Raw genomic sequence first — 15,548 nt, 5'->3', positions numbered from 1 at the left:
AAATTATTTTACTGTTCCAGGGGTTTAAAAAGCAGAAATAAGTTTTGGCATTCTCAACATGTGGTCATTAGCAATCGGGCCATACCAATTTTCACAAGTTTAGTATTTTTTTATAAAACATTTTTATAAAATATACAATCAAGAATATAGAAGATGCTGATATACTTTAAATGAATAATAATTCTGAGAATCAGTAGCCATTTATGCTATAGATAACAAAGATGCCAACAGGAACACTTTCATTAGTCCAGAAAATGTTTTTGCAAACTTTTTCTATAAAAGGCAAAGCAGTAAATATTTTAGCCTTTGCAAGCCATATGGTCCCTCTTACAACTTCTCAACCCTACTGGTGCAATGCAAAACAGCCAGAGGCAACACAAACAAAAGAGACTGGCTGTGTGCCAACAAAACTTTATTTACAGAAACAGGTGTTGGGCTGCTGACCTCTGGTCTAAAAACTAAAGTTTATTTCCATTTTGTTCTGTTATTTCTAGCTGAACTCAACTAAATTTGACTAAATCAAACTAAAAACATGAAGCAAAAAACAATCCTAGACCTTTTGTAGGAGGTAAAATTCCATTTACTTAACTCTCCTTCACTTTCAAAGCAGTTGTGTCCAACTCTTTGTGACCCCGTGGACTGTAGCCCACCAGGCTTTTCTGTCCATGGGATTCTTCAGGCAACAATACTGGACTAGACTGCCGTGCCCTCTTCCAGGGGATGTTCCCAACCCAGGGATCGAACTCGCATCTCTCATGTCTCCAGCATTGGCAGGTGGGTTCTTTACCATGAGCACCACCTGAGAATCCCTTCAAAGCAACAATCTGCTTCAAAATAAGTTTTTAATATTTATTCTAGTTCGTGAAACAGCTTGTGCTCATTCACTCTACCAGCAACCAGAGAGACAAGCTGATCTGAAGGCTTAAATACTTGGGCAGCATATCTTCTAAGCAGACACCTTTCCAGGAAAAATAAGAAAAAAATAGAACTCATTGAGGTCTTCGGAGCTCTGCTTTCCTTAATACGGTCACTGTTTCCAGGGAGAAAGCACTCCCTTAGGAAACCCGCTCTTCAGCACACATGTTCATCTGTATTACATGTGAGCCCATCTCAGTTTGATTTCTAAACAATTTCTAAAACAGAATGGAAAAGAAGAACCCGGAGGTACTCTCAAGTAATCTCTGGAATTCTTTATCCCTTTATCCCTACATCAATAGTTCACGGTGATGGTGTATATTATGGAAATCAATCAAATGAAAGGGGAAAGACAGAAAACAGACTATTTTTACTACCTTCCTAAAAAATCTGCTATGACTACAGAGCAAATTGGAGACACATGAATTACTAAGACCTGCTATTCCAGTTACTGATTTCCCTTCTCTAACCATGAAGCCATCCAACTGCTATAAGAGGGTTTTTATTTTTTAACAAACCTCAAAAAATATGGCACACTACCTGACTGCTTAAAGATGTATATTTTTAAAAACTGCGGGTCAGCTTCTTTCAACTCACTGCTGGAATAAAAAGAAATGCCAGAAACAGAATTAAAGGGTTGGATGGACTCCTTTTTGTTGCACACTTATGTTCATTTATGAACATGTTAACCTTGCAAAAATCTGCTTTAGCATTGATCTCCAGTGTCTGGATTTAATTTTTATTTAAAGATTAAAAAGGCACTAAAAGCTTTTACATCCACATAAAACAGGTTGCTAAAATGGAACTATTTCAGACTCAGTTTTGGCTCTGCCCCCCAAGATGGCAGAGGCCAAATATAGCCACATTCCCAAGCCCAGGAATGTGTAAGACTAGCAGGCAGGACTTGCAAAGAAGGGCTCCAAAAACTGGTTTTGCAGCTCTTCACCAAAAGAAAATCAACTCAAAAGGAATTTTAAGAGAAAGTTTCTGATGTGCTAGGAGTCTCACACACCCTACCCCCAGGGATCAGGTGGGAATTGCTCGCCCCTCACTTCAAGCCTAAGGAAAAGGGCTTCATTTGGACAATCCAGAGAGCTGGATGCCTGCCCCTGGGAGCGACCTCAAGCCGCAGCGGTCAGGCACTTGACATGCCCAAAAATCCTAGAAAGAAAAATACTGCACTGACCCGCTGCACAGAAGGCTGAGCTGGAAGAGGGTGCTATGCTGAGTTTCAGGGAGCAAAGAAAACAGGAGCTTTTCCCCTCAACTGAACTGACTCGTTTGAAAAGACCCTGATGCTGGGAAAGATTGAAGGTGGGAGGAGAAGGGGACGACAGAGGATGAGATGGTTGGATGGCATCACTGACTCAATAGACATGAGTTTGAGCAAGCTCCGGGAGTTGTTGATAGACAGGGAGGCCTGGCATGAGGCAGTCCATGGGGTCACAAAGAGTCGGACACAACTGAGCAACCGAACTGAACTGAATGTGCAAAAAAAGGAGAGCAGCATGAGGCTGCTTCTATCCTGATCAAAACCAGCCTCCAGAGGCCTAAAGGCAACCCCAGGAGATGCAGCCAGAGGTGTACCGCAGACAGCCAGGAGCTGAAGATGTAGCTGTTAGGACAGAGCCAGCTGGAGGAGATAGTCAAAAGCACGGAAGACAGTTTGGATGAGAGACCTCCCAGCAATGGTAGGGGGGTAATGCTCCAAAGAACCCACAAAAGAGCGCTAGGAAGAAAAGGTGTTCGTTTTAAATGCCTGCCAAGCCCAGAAAGCTCTGATACCAGCTGACCACACTAGTACTTTAAAACCATATTAAACTTTTTATAGAATAAATATTGGGCTGCCCAGGTGATGCTAGTGATGAAGAACCCACCTGCCAATGCAGGAGGTCTAAGAGACTCAGGTTCGATCCTTGGGTCGGGAAGATCCCCTGGAGGAGGGCATGGCAACCCACTCCAGTATTCTTGCCTGGAGAATCCCATGGACAGAAGAGCCTAGTGGGCTACAGTCCATGGGGTCACAAAGAGTCAGACAGGACTAAAGTGACTAAGAAGCACACGCACACAGAATGAACGTTAGCAAATTCATATGTCTCACCCTTACACATATGAGTTTTTTATCCCTCACCTCTCTTCCCTCCACCTGATTTAATCCTGCAGGAGTGCAATGTATCCTCATGAATGAGAGACAGGAGGCCAGAGCAGACAAGACCCGAGGTGAGAAAAGAGGGCTGGATATATTAATTACTGAATGCAGAATTTTGTGTGCATACATGAAACCAAAAATGACAGGACCTCTTATTACCAAAGAATAACCAGGAAAGTGGAGGGATTTCCCCCCATTTCAGGCAATGTGCGTATCTGTCATTTCTCTAAGAAAGACAATATACATCTCTTGATGCTTTTGTGATTTACTAGCTTTTTAAGTTCTTTGCTAATTATATGATAAAAATCAAAGAGGGGGCAAGAAAAGATATTACATGACTACTGTTCTGTAGGTAATTAAGGCTAAGGTCTTCCCAGGTGGCTCCAGTGGTAAAGAACGTGCCTGCCAATGCAGGAGACATAAGAGACATGGGTTTGATCTCTGGGTCAGGATGATCCCCTGGAGAAGGGCATGGCAACCCACTCCAGTACTCTTGCCTGGAGAATTCCATGGACAGAGGAGCCTGGCGGGCTACAGTCCATGGGGTTGCAAAAAGTCGGACATGACTGAAGCAACTTAGCAAGATCATCATCATTAGGAATATTAGTAGGGATCTGAATAAAGCTAAAAATAGAGAAATTTCCTGTTGTATATATTAGGTGGGGAAAAACACAAGTCAGTAAACATCTAAACTTGATAAGACACAGTTCCTACTTTCAGATAGGGTCAGGGAAGTTTAGTCAAGGAAAGCTTCATTTAAGATTGCAAAGAGCTCAGGCTTCCCTGGTGGTCTAGTGGTTAAGAATCCGCCTGCCAACCCAGAGAACACAGGTTCAATCCCTGATCCTGGAAGATCCCACATGCCACAGAGCAACGGAGCCCGTGCACCACAGCTACTGAGCCCGCATGCCCTAGAGCCTGTGCCTTGCCACAGGAGAAGCCAGGCAATGAGACGCCCAGCCACCGCAGCCTGAGAGAAGCCCCTCCCCCTGCAATTAGGGAGAGCCCGTGGGCAGCAATGAAGACCCAGCGTAGTCAATAAACAAATAAACCTTTTTCAAAAAAGAATAAATGCAAAAAACTCTAGACTGAGGAGTCATGAGACTGTGGCCAAGTCATTCTAACTATCAATTCCAGTTCCCTCAGCTATAAAGTAGAGGATTTTGATCAGAGAACTTGCAAGCCTCTTCACACCTTAAAATTCCACGTGTCAACTGGATGGAGGTGGAGTGACTGCAGGGCAGAGAGGGGGCCAGTGGGGTGGATGGGGGTGGAGCAAGGATGAGAGCTAGGGGACAGGCTGCAAAGCTGGCAGCAGGCCCTGTGGGGCAGGAGCCTTGCGGGTGTGAGACCCAGTCCTGCAAGAAGTGAGCTCCCTTACTGAGTTTATGACTAATCCCTCTATCCAAAACTTATACCCTTTCTTGTCCCCTCTGACCTCAAGCCTGTGCTAGCTGAAGGCTAATCAACCAGAGTCAGATGACTAAAATCATGGTGGTTGTTGATAACATCATTGCTGTACTAAAACTGATGTTGTGGACATCGTCATTAACACACAAACTCAGGCTATTTCTCTGGGGCAAAATGAGCTCACAGATGCCTGAACCATGGATCATGGGGCCAGAGAACTGTAAACCAGAGACATCCTGACCCTCAAAACTGCAAATAAAGAAACGTCACAAGATGACCATTAATCTTAGCCTCTTTGTTCTCTTCCTTAAGAAATGCCCCAATTCACAGACCCAGCTGGAGTGGCTTAGAGCCCTGCAATAAACTTTTCTGCAAACACCATCCACAGCAACGAAAGATCCCACAGGAAGCAATGAAGATCTTGTGAGCAACAACGAAGAACCAATGCAGCCTAATTAATTAATTAATTAATCTTCTGATAGATTCACAGACGTAGAAAGCAAACTTACGGCTACCAAATGGGAAGGAGGCAGTGGAAAAATTAGGAGTTCAGAGTTAACAGATATACACTACTATACATATGATAGATAAGCAACAGGGACCTACTGCACAGCACAGGGAACTATATTCAATATATTGTAATAACCTATAATAAAAGAATCTGAAAAAGAATAGATACAGGTGTGTATAACTGAATCGCCGTGCTAACACCTGACATTAACACAGCATTGTAAATCAGCTCTATTTCCATCTTTTAAAAAAGAGATGCAATTCTAAAAAAAAAAGAAATTAACAGCAAGAACTAAAAAAAAAAATTAATCTTATGGCTTATAACATCAAGTTTATACAGTCTGCTAGGTGACAGCAAGCTAATCCTCAATCAATACACTAATGGATATTACATAGGCCCTACCAGGCAACCTATATGCTGTAACATGAGTCTCCTGGACCCAAACCCTCAATCCAAAGCACAAAGCCCTGCCTGCAGTGGTCGGAATCTGAGATCTTTTGGAAACAACCCAACTTCTGAGGAAGTGACACGTGTGACTCAAAAATCATGTGAGACAGGTGGGCATCCACCCCACCACTGCATCCAGCCAGCCCTGGTTTTTTAAATACTTATTTTTTATTTATCTATTTGGCTTCTCCAGGTCTTAGCTGCAGAACATGGGATCTAGTTCCCTGACCAGGAATCAAACCCAGGTCCCCTATATCGGGAGCACGGAGTCTTAGCCACAGCGGAACACCAGGGAAGTCCCAGCCATTCCCATTGGCATCTGCATTCAAACAAAAAGGCAACCATCTCAAAACAGCAATCACTGCACATATTAAACAGTTCACTGTTATAGAGCTGAAAGTATCAGGAAACCTCGCTTCCAGTCCTGACCCTACCATAATACCACCTGAGTTCAAACAAGTCACTTAGATTCTTTTTCCATCAAAAGAGGAGATGGATCTAAGTAAGAGTTTCACTAAGATCCTCTGCAGCACTAAAGCCCTGTGAGATGTGCTGACGGGCTTCTCAGACCCCATTTCACTGAGGATCAGGACATGCTAAAATCTGATCCCAAAGTTTTCTGACTGAAGAGAGTGGTCGCTAAGAGACCATGTGAGAGGACGGGCATCCCGGGAGTAGCTTCTAAAGAAAGAACAAAACAAGGAACTCCTCACATCAATAGCCTGGAGCCAGAATTTAATAGAATGCACACCCCTGAGGACTGACAACAGCAGATCAAACGACCCAATAAAGTCACAGGAATAAAACAGCACAGAACTTGTGTGTGTGCATCTTGAATTTCACATGAGACTGGGATATTCAGCTCTCAACTGAAATCTTTTTTAGTCTTCAAATCAGAAAGTGCAGAATATTAATCTAAAAGGTCTGTTTCCTACTGGTCTGTTCAGTTCAGTTCAGTCGCTCAGTCGTGTCCGACTCTTTGGGACCCCATGAATCGCTGCACGCCAGGCCTCCCTGTCCATCACCAACTCCCAGAGTTCACTCAGACTCACGTCCATCGAGTCAGTGATGCCATCCAGCCATCTCATCCTCTGTCGTCCCCTTCTCCTCCTGCCCCCAATCCCTCCCAGCATCAGAGTCTTTTCCAATGAGTCAACTCTTCGCATGAGGTGGCCAAAGTACTGGAGTTCCAGCTTCAGCATCATTCCTTCCAAAGAAATCCCAGGGCTGATCTCCTTCAGAATGGACTGGTTGGATCTCCTTGCAGTCCAAGGGACTCTCAAGAGTCTTCTCCAACACCACAGTTCAAAAGCATCAATTTTTCGGTGCTCAGCTTTCTTCACAGTCCAACTCTCACATCCATACATGATCAATGGAAAAACCATAGCCTTGACTAGACGGACCTTGGTAAAGTAATGTCTCTGCTTTTTAATATGCTGTCTAGGTTGGTCATAACTTTCCTTCCAAGGAGTAAGCATCTTTGGTGCATCAAATACAGCAACTATGTACATACCCTCAAAATGAACATACATGAACATATCTCTACTAAGTTGTAGTCTCATGTAGAAGAGTGGAACTATAAGTCAAAGAACTTCACAAAGGATAATGACCAGTAGCAACAGTCCAGGAGAAACTGTTCATTCACTCCATTCATTCATCCATTCTGTCATCCTACAAGCATAAATGAGCTACTACAACAGGACAGAATAAAAGTGAAAATTAATCATATGGAAATCCTGTCTAATGGAAGCAACCCAAGTACCCATTACCAGACGATTGGCTTAGGAAGATATGAGATAGATAGATATATGTGTGTTTATATACATATATATATATATATATATATATAATGGAATATTACTTGGCCATAAAAAAAGAATGAATTGCTACCATTTCCAATAACATGAACAAATGTAGGGAATTTTACATTAGTTAAATAGGTCAGAGAAAGATAAATACTATGATATACTGTATGTGGAATCAATAATAATACAAATTAATCTATATACAAAACAGAAACACATTCATAAACAGAAAACAAACGTATTATTACCAAAGGAGAGAGGGATGGGGTAAGAGACAAATTAGGAATATGGGGTTAACAGATACAAACTATCAATACTATACATAAAACAGAGAAGCTGCAAGGATTTATAACACAGGAAATTTTACCCAATATCTTGTAATAACCTGTAATGGAATATAATCTGAAAAAAGACAAATCACTATGCTATATACATATGAAATTAACATAATACTGTAAATCAACTATACTTCAATTAAAGAAAAGAACTTGAGTCTTCAAGGAGCTCACAGTTACTAAATTGTGACTCACAGTCTATTAAATAAAGCAGTCATATTTTGTAAAACTACACTGATCAAAGTTTGGAAAGATGAAACAAATTCTGGAAATTGATGGTGGTATTTTTACAACGATGTGAATGTACTTGATGCTTGATGCTACTGAACTATACACTTAAAATGGCTAAAACAGCAGATTTTATGTTATCAACACCTTACACAAGAAAAAAAAGAGAGAGAGGAAAAAAAAAAACTACATGAGTAAATGCTAAATGCTGCAGTATAAATATTGTGTAAAGCACCCAGGGAAGAATGGAGAATGAAGTGCTTGCCTTCGCCAGTTGATACTCTAAAATATCAAAATTCTAAAACTGACTCCTCCTTCCTTTTTTCACTGCACATGCAAGCAAGAACTTAAGATCTTCTGCCCATCAAAAGCAGCCTTCCTTCAAGCAGAGCTGGCAAAAGGATTTTGGAAGCCACACCCACAATCCAGAGAGAATATACTATTAGGTGACCTGTCACAGGGGGTCCATGCCTTGTTCATTTGTCATCACCAGCCAGAGGGGATCACCAGATGCTACTTGTAGAGTGTTTCAAATTCAACAAGTGTCAAACAAAGATGTGCTTTCTTGCAAACGACAATGGCTCTAAAAACATCTTGAGAGCAGTAGCAAACTCACCAGAGAACAGTTGAGCAGAAAGATAAGCAGAGGTAGAAAGAGAAGGAGAACCTGAAAGGCTGTAAGAAGCCAGGCGGTGCCCCGTTACCTGACCTTCCAGAGCAACCAGCTCAGGAGAAAGGAGGTATCATTGTTACCAACAAAGGAACGCTTCTGTGCAGGCTGCTTTTGAATTACACAACAACTTTACACCCACAGACTAGCACACAGGGCTCAAAAAACAGTGATCCCAGGCCTTGGGGCTACCGTGCTTTCTGCCTTTTGCTTCTTATCTGCTAGCCCAGCGCTGGCCGAAGATCAAAACAAGGGCTGAGAAACTGCAGCCAGCTACAGACCAAAGAGATTACGAGGTCATCTGGCTCAGGGGTTCCAGTGCCAGCTGTGCCTCCAAATCTCCAGGGAGGCTGTTGAAGAAACCCAGTGTGCCCCCTCAGACCTGCGTTAGAAGTCTAGGCTGCCAGAGGGCTGTGCAGAGCTACTCGCCGGCTTGGGGAGGTAAGCAGCCCAGTCTCACCACCAGGGCACTCAAAGAAGAAGTCAGGGGCTGGCCTTCCCCAGGACCTGATACTGCCTCCCGTTGGAAGACAGAAACTGAAGAGGCTGAGCTGCGGGCGTGGAGCAGCACTTCTCAAACCACAGCCCTGAAAACAGACAGGATTTCCTAGAGTGCTAATGCTGCTGCTGCTTAGCCACTCAGTCGTGTCTGACTCTTTGCAACCCCATGGACTGTAGCCCACCAGGCTCCTCTGTCCATGGGATTTCCCAGGCAAGAATACTGGAGTGGACTGCCGTGCCCTCCTCCAGGGGATCTTCCTGACTCAGAGATTGAACCCAGGTCTAAAATGCAGATCCCTAGATCCCTGCCAGCAGTGCGGACTAGCGATCTAGAGGTGGGGTCTGGGCTGTATAACCTGAACAAGAGCTGCTGTCAGCAGATGCTTAGGCACGCGAGCACTTGGGAACCACTGCTAAGTTTCAGCAGCGGGAACCACACCAACCTCTCTGGGAGGGAAGACAGGTTGTCTCCCCCTTCCCCTGAGGAAAGAGGGCACAGAGCTATGACATCCAGTAGCGGGGCTCTCTCCGAGACTCTGCCCTTCCTCCGGGTCCTCAGAGGACTGTCACCGATACCTGGAACTCTGGGCCAGTACAGGAACTCTACGCTGAGTACAGGGAGAAGGCCGTTTGGCGAGATCCCTCCTACCTCCTAAAAGCCTGGTGTTCAGACACCAACACCAGCCTCCAGAACCTCTAATACTGCCTTATGGGGGACTTCCCTGATGATCCATGCGCCCAATGCAGGGGGCCGGGTTCAACCCTAGGTCAGGGAACTAGACCCCACATGCCACAACGAAGACCTGGCATAGCCAAATCAATAATTTTTCTTTTTAAAGCAGAGGCGGCATCTCCTGGTCTCTCAAATGTATTAAAAAAAGAAGAGGAGAAAGCTCTAAAACTGCCTTCTAGTAACCTGGAATAACAATTTACAATCACAGATGTCAGAAAATTGGCATCTAAATCTGGAATATACATACAACAGAAGGTTATTCATCATTAAAAAGGAAATTCTGACACACACGGTAACACGGATGAACTGTGAAGACATTGAATTAAGCGGGTTAAAGTCACAAAAGGACAAATACTGCCGGAGTCCACTTATAAGAGGTACTTAGAGGAGTCAAAACTATAGAGACAGGAAGAGGAACGGTGGGTACCTGGGGCTGAGAGGGGGGAAATGGGCAGTTACTGGTTAATACGCACTGACTTTCAGTTTTGCAAGATGAGTAAACTTCTGGAGATGGACGGTGGTGACAGTTACACAACACTGTGAATGTATTTAATACCACTGAACTGTACACTTCAAAACACTTAAGACAGTAAATCTCCTGTTAATGTATTTTACTAATACACACACACACAAATAGGGAGCAAATAAAAAATTTTGCAACTACTTGGGAGAACTAAGGATACCAGTCAAAAGATAAAGCAGTTGGAGAAATACCACAAAATATTCAAGCACAAGCAATTCCTAACTTTCAGAACAAATTATCTTCCCAGGATAGTTAGGAAGTTTGGGATAGACATATATATGCCACTATATTTAAAAAGTAGGACCCATAAGGTCCTACTGTACAGGACAGCGAACTCTGGTCAATGTTACATGGCAGCCTGGATGGGAGGGGAATCTGGGGGAGAATGGATACATGTATATGTCACCTGGGAGGGGTATTACACCTGGGAGGAGCACCTCTGAGGGGAGAGCCTGGTGCTCCAGGAAATTAAGGAAAACCTGATGGAAAAGGCCGGGAGAGGGGGAAGGGAGCAAAGTGTGGGACAGCTGGGCGGGACGGGGATTGTTCTCAGGAGCAGCACAGTCCCCAGTGCAGCCAAGAACTACTCTCATCCAATGCAACTATGCAAATTAAGTATACGCATAAATATCAGGCAACAAAATCAGCTTTCTAACTAAATCTTACTAATTTTAAGAGGGTTTAAAAATAATAATCGTCAAGACTTGCTTTACAATACTGCCACTCTGATTATCTGCACATCACTACAAATCAAAGCTCTGGGAAGTCCTGTATTTTTAATACATGTCCTTCACTAGTAATACTAAGATCATGCCATATTTTTTCTAGAGACAAAAACGGAGTTTCAAAACACTCTCCCGAAACTAGGTATTTTCTCCTCCCAAAGATTTATACCAAGAATGGTCATTGCCTTGAAAAAATTTTGTTTAAATAATAAATATATTTACTCTATAATCATTATTCACAGCTAAAAGGAAAAGAATTTAATAATAAGCAACAGAGTCTTTGAATGCTGTGCAGGAGTCAAGGAAAGATAAAAAACCAGAGACCAAAGCTTGGGTTGGGTTGCTTCCCCTAACATTTCTTTGACTATACTGACCTCTGGTGGCCATTGGAGGGTCTTTTTTTTTTTTTTTTTGGACTGGACTGAGTGACTTTTTTTTAATAACTGAGTCTATTTTCCCTTGGGTTTCCCTGGTAGTTCAGTGGTAAAGAATTCGCCTGCCAATGCAGGAGACACGGGTTGGATTCCTGGGTCGGAAAGATCCCCTGGAGAAGCAAATCGCAACCCACTCTAGTATTCTTACCTGGGAAATCCCACGGAGGATTTGGTGAGCTTGGCAGGCTACACTTCATAGGGTTGCAAAAGAGTGGGTCATGACTTAGTGACTAAACACTTTGTGTGCCTTAACATTGTTATCACCTAGGGGAATCCTTTCACAATGTCTATGCATATTAAATCATCACGCTGTACACTAAATATTCTATAATTTTGTTTGCCAATTATATCTCAATAAAGCTAGAAGGAAAACACATCTTAACACCAATAACAAGTTCCTAATGAATATGCCTGTCTTCAGAAGGATAAAGATGTTTACAGAATGTGGAAAGGGGGCATTACATTTAGTAATGTCTTGAACATTATTAGCTCAAGACCAATGACTGTCATATAGTTTTCATGCATCCACATAACAAGCACACACTGACTTCCATCTTGTGCAAAAGCACTGTGCTGTGTCTCAAAGATACAGGGAAACAAGCCTCTGCCTGTCAGGTCCTGCCAACCGAGTGCCAGGAACGGACCAGGAGACACACAGCATGCTACGCAAACGTCCCCAGGGGCCAGGCCATCACAGACGATGCCTGAGGATAAATGCCAGGAGCCAGAAAAACAGCAGCAAAGTGGCTTTCCAGCCAGAGGGAGCAGGAAGGCTCTGGGACAGAACAGACTGGCCAGTTTAGGAAACTTAGGGGATAATACAGCTAAAGCATAGTATTCAAGAGTGAGAGCAGCCCTTAACAAGGCCAAAGAGGTAGGCAAGGACAAGATTTTGTGAATGTTTTCTAATTTTTCAAGCACTTAAATTTCCTTAAGAACATTTACCTTTTTTTTTTTTTTTGCTAGTAAATCAATAACACAGGTCAAGTCCCCCCCCCCCAAAAAAAGAAACTGCTGCATGAGAAACCCAACTGGGGTGACAGAGAATAAAGTCCTAACGCTCTAAAACTCACCCTGTGCTTCCTAACCGGCAGCTCCGTCCTCCTGCACCTGCTCGAGCCCCTGTGCTCTCCCCCAGCCCCCAGGCCCCAGCGCTCTCCTCCACCCTCCCACCCGCTACGTGAAACCTCCACATGAGAACCCAGGTCTCACGAAACGCCCTGTCCTCCTCTACAAGTTCGGCGTCTGTGCCACCCGGAGCTCTCCGCCCCGCTCTCCGCCCCTAACTCCCTGCGTGCTTTCTCGTTTCCTCTGCAGCACAGCCTCGCCACCAGCTGAGCGTGCACGTCATCCCCACGCAGACGCTCCAAAACCATGTGCTGACTAAGGGGACTTAGTTCTGCTTTTCAGACGTGGCCCCCCAAAAAAAATTCTAACTAAAGGAAATCTGTTTTCATTTTTTATCCATTAAGTACTTGGTATTTTTCCCTCAGCTCACATGCTAATGAATGATTATTCCTTCTAATAAGGTGGTTCTCGGATGGAGAATGTGTGTGTTAGTAACTCAGTCATGTCTGACTCTTCTGTGACCCCATGGACTTTAGCCTGCCAGGCTCCTCTGTCCATGGAATTCTCCAGGCAAGAAGACTGGAGTGGGCAGCCTTTCCCTTCTCCAGGGAATCTTTCCAATTCAGGGACTGAACCCAGGTCTCCTGCATTGCAGGCAGATTCTTTACCATCTGAGCCACCAGGGAAGCCCTCTCCAAAGGAGAAGAGAGAGGGTATTTTTCAAAGGAGACACTTGTCCGTAGACATCTCTGTTTGTCACGACCTGGAGTGGGGAGAAGCTACTGGCAGTTAGCGGGTAGAGATCAGAGATGCTGCTAAACGTCCAACAGTGCACAAGCCACCTCCGCAACAAGGAATTTTTTACTGTAATGTCAAAAGTGAAAAACTCTGTTCTAATAGGATTATTTTTTAAAGCTCCTATTTGTCAATTTATATATATTTTAATAAACTCCAAAAACAAACCAGAAAATATTCAATGACTTTTCAAACACCACAGAGTGATGCTCCAGAGAAAACCTGAGGCAGAGACACGGACGGCGTTCCAGTGCCCCTGTGCCTCAGATCTCAGAGCAGGGGAGCTGGCAGGAAACACAGGAAGTTGATGGAAGAGCCGGCAGAAAGAAGGCTGGGGAAAGACCGATGTGGCTGTCTAAGGTCACTGGAGACTTTTTTTTTTTTTTTGCATTGGGGTATAGCTATGACAAACCTAGACAATGTATTAAAAAGCAGAAACATCACTTTGCCAACAAAGGTCCATATAGTCAAAACTATATTCTTTCCAGTAGTTATGTACAGATGTGAGAGTTGGACCATAAAGAAGGCTGAACACCAAAGAACTGATGCTTTCAAACTGTGGTGCTGGAGAAGACTCTTGAGAGTCCCTTGGGCAGCAAGGAGATCCAACCAGTCCATCCTAAAGGAAATCAATCCTAAATATTCATTGGAAGGACTGATGCTGAAGCTGAAGCTCCAGTACTTTGCCACCTGATGAGAAGGGTCGACTCACTGGAAAAGACTCTGATGCTGGGAAAGATTGAAGGCGGGAGGAGAAGGGGACGGCAGAGGATAAGATGGTTGGATGGCATCACCGACTCGATGGACATGAACTTGGGAAAACCCCGGGAGATAGTGAAGGACAAGAAAGCCTGGGGTGCTGCAGTCCATGGGGTCGCAGAGTTAGACACGACTTAGCAAATGAACAACAACACTAGTTGATTAAAAATGTTGTGATAGCTTCAAGTGAACAGTGAAGGGACTCAGCCATGCATGCATCTGTATCCATTCTCCCTCAAATTCCCCTCCCACCCAGGCTGCCACATGACACTGAGCAGAGTTCCCTGTGCTATCCAGTAGGTCCTTATTGGTTATCCATTTTAAATACAGCAGTGTACATGTCCATCCCAAACTCCCTAACTATCCCTTCCCCCCATCCTTCCCCGCTCCAGCAACCACAAGTTCATTCTCTAAGTCTCAGGTCAATACCATTTTTAAAACAAAGATAAAGTAGATTAGACAAATCTCTCATCAGGAGTCATCATTCTGACATAAGATTTGCCAAATCATAGCTACGTACTCATTACTTAGTTTTAAAATACTCGATGCATGCAATAACTAAGTACAATAAACAACATTTAATCAGCTTTATACTAAAATGTGAAATGTTTTAACCTTCAAATGTTACATAAAAAGAACATGATTAAAACTCCAATATGTTACACGACAGGCTAACCCACTGATAACAGCAAATTAAAAATAAATCACTTAAATTATCTAGATACCCATACTAATATTTTTTCTGTTCACTGAAATAAATGACTTTAGAGATCTTTTCCCCACCAGATTTATTTTTTTTTCCCTTCCCCCACCTACAAAATGTATGCATACTCACATTCACTTGAACTTGGATGGACCAGTCACCAAGTATTGGATGGGAAGATAACTGGAAAGTTTTGGAAACGACTCCGAGATCACTTTTTTCTGACAACCACTGTTGGATCAAATTTGACTTGGGATCCTACAATGAAAAACCATGCATGTTAACTATATACAACCCGCCATGGACATGTGGATCCTACCTGGTTAGGAATAAGGGCCCCCAGTACCCCCAGGCACATGCAGAGTAGGGGAGCTCTTGGAAATGCCAGCTCTATATTGGGCAAACTCCGGGAGATGGTGAGGGACAGGGAAGCCTGACGTGCTATAGTCCCTGGGGTTGCAAAGACTCGGCCACAACTTGGCAACTGAACAACAAAAATACTACCAAAAAGGCAAATAAAAGTTAATTATTTCATCATAGTCTCCTGAGAATATTTTTATTCTGCTCTACCTTTTAATTCTTGGTGCCGTATTTCCTTCCACATGAAACACTATAACACATCCATCTCCAAACCCATGCTGCTGCTCTTGCTGTAGAAGAAAATCTCATTGTGGGGATAAGAGGCCCCATGTGTCTGGCACTCAGCCTTCTTACAACTACTCACACATCATTCAATCACTATGATTCTCCTCCAGAGTAGGATTACCCTCACATGATAGCTGAGAAAAGTAGCCCCCAGAGAGGTTAGATAAGCCCTCAACTGCAAACAGCTGGTCT

General features: G+C 43.5%; 1 protein-coding gene across 1 annotated transcript in view; it reads right to left on the bottom strand.

Annotated features, from left to right (window-relative positions):
• CD109 (CD109 molecule) overlaps positions 1-15,548 on the bottom strand; it is a 139,800-nt gene that overhangs the window by 88,528 nt on the left and 35,724 nt on the right. The window contains exon 5 of the mRNA XM_012182386.4: positions 14,844-14,969. Within this exon, the coding sequence (XP_012037776.3) occupies positions 14,844-14,969 (126 nt within the window). The remainder of the gene's footprint in view (positions 1-14,843; positions 14,970-15,548) is intronic.

The sequence above is a fragment of the Ovis aries genome, chromosome 8, assembly GCF_016772045.2.
Source record: "Ovis aries strain OAR_USU_Benz2616 breed Rambouillet chromosome 8, ARS-UI_Ramb_v3.0, whole genome shotgun sequence".
Taxonomy (NCBI): domain Eukaryota; kingdom Metazoa; phylum Chordata; class Mammalia; order Artiodactyla; family Bovidae; genus Ovis; species Ovis aries.
This window is presented reverse-complemented; position numbering and strand designations above follow the sequence as displayed.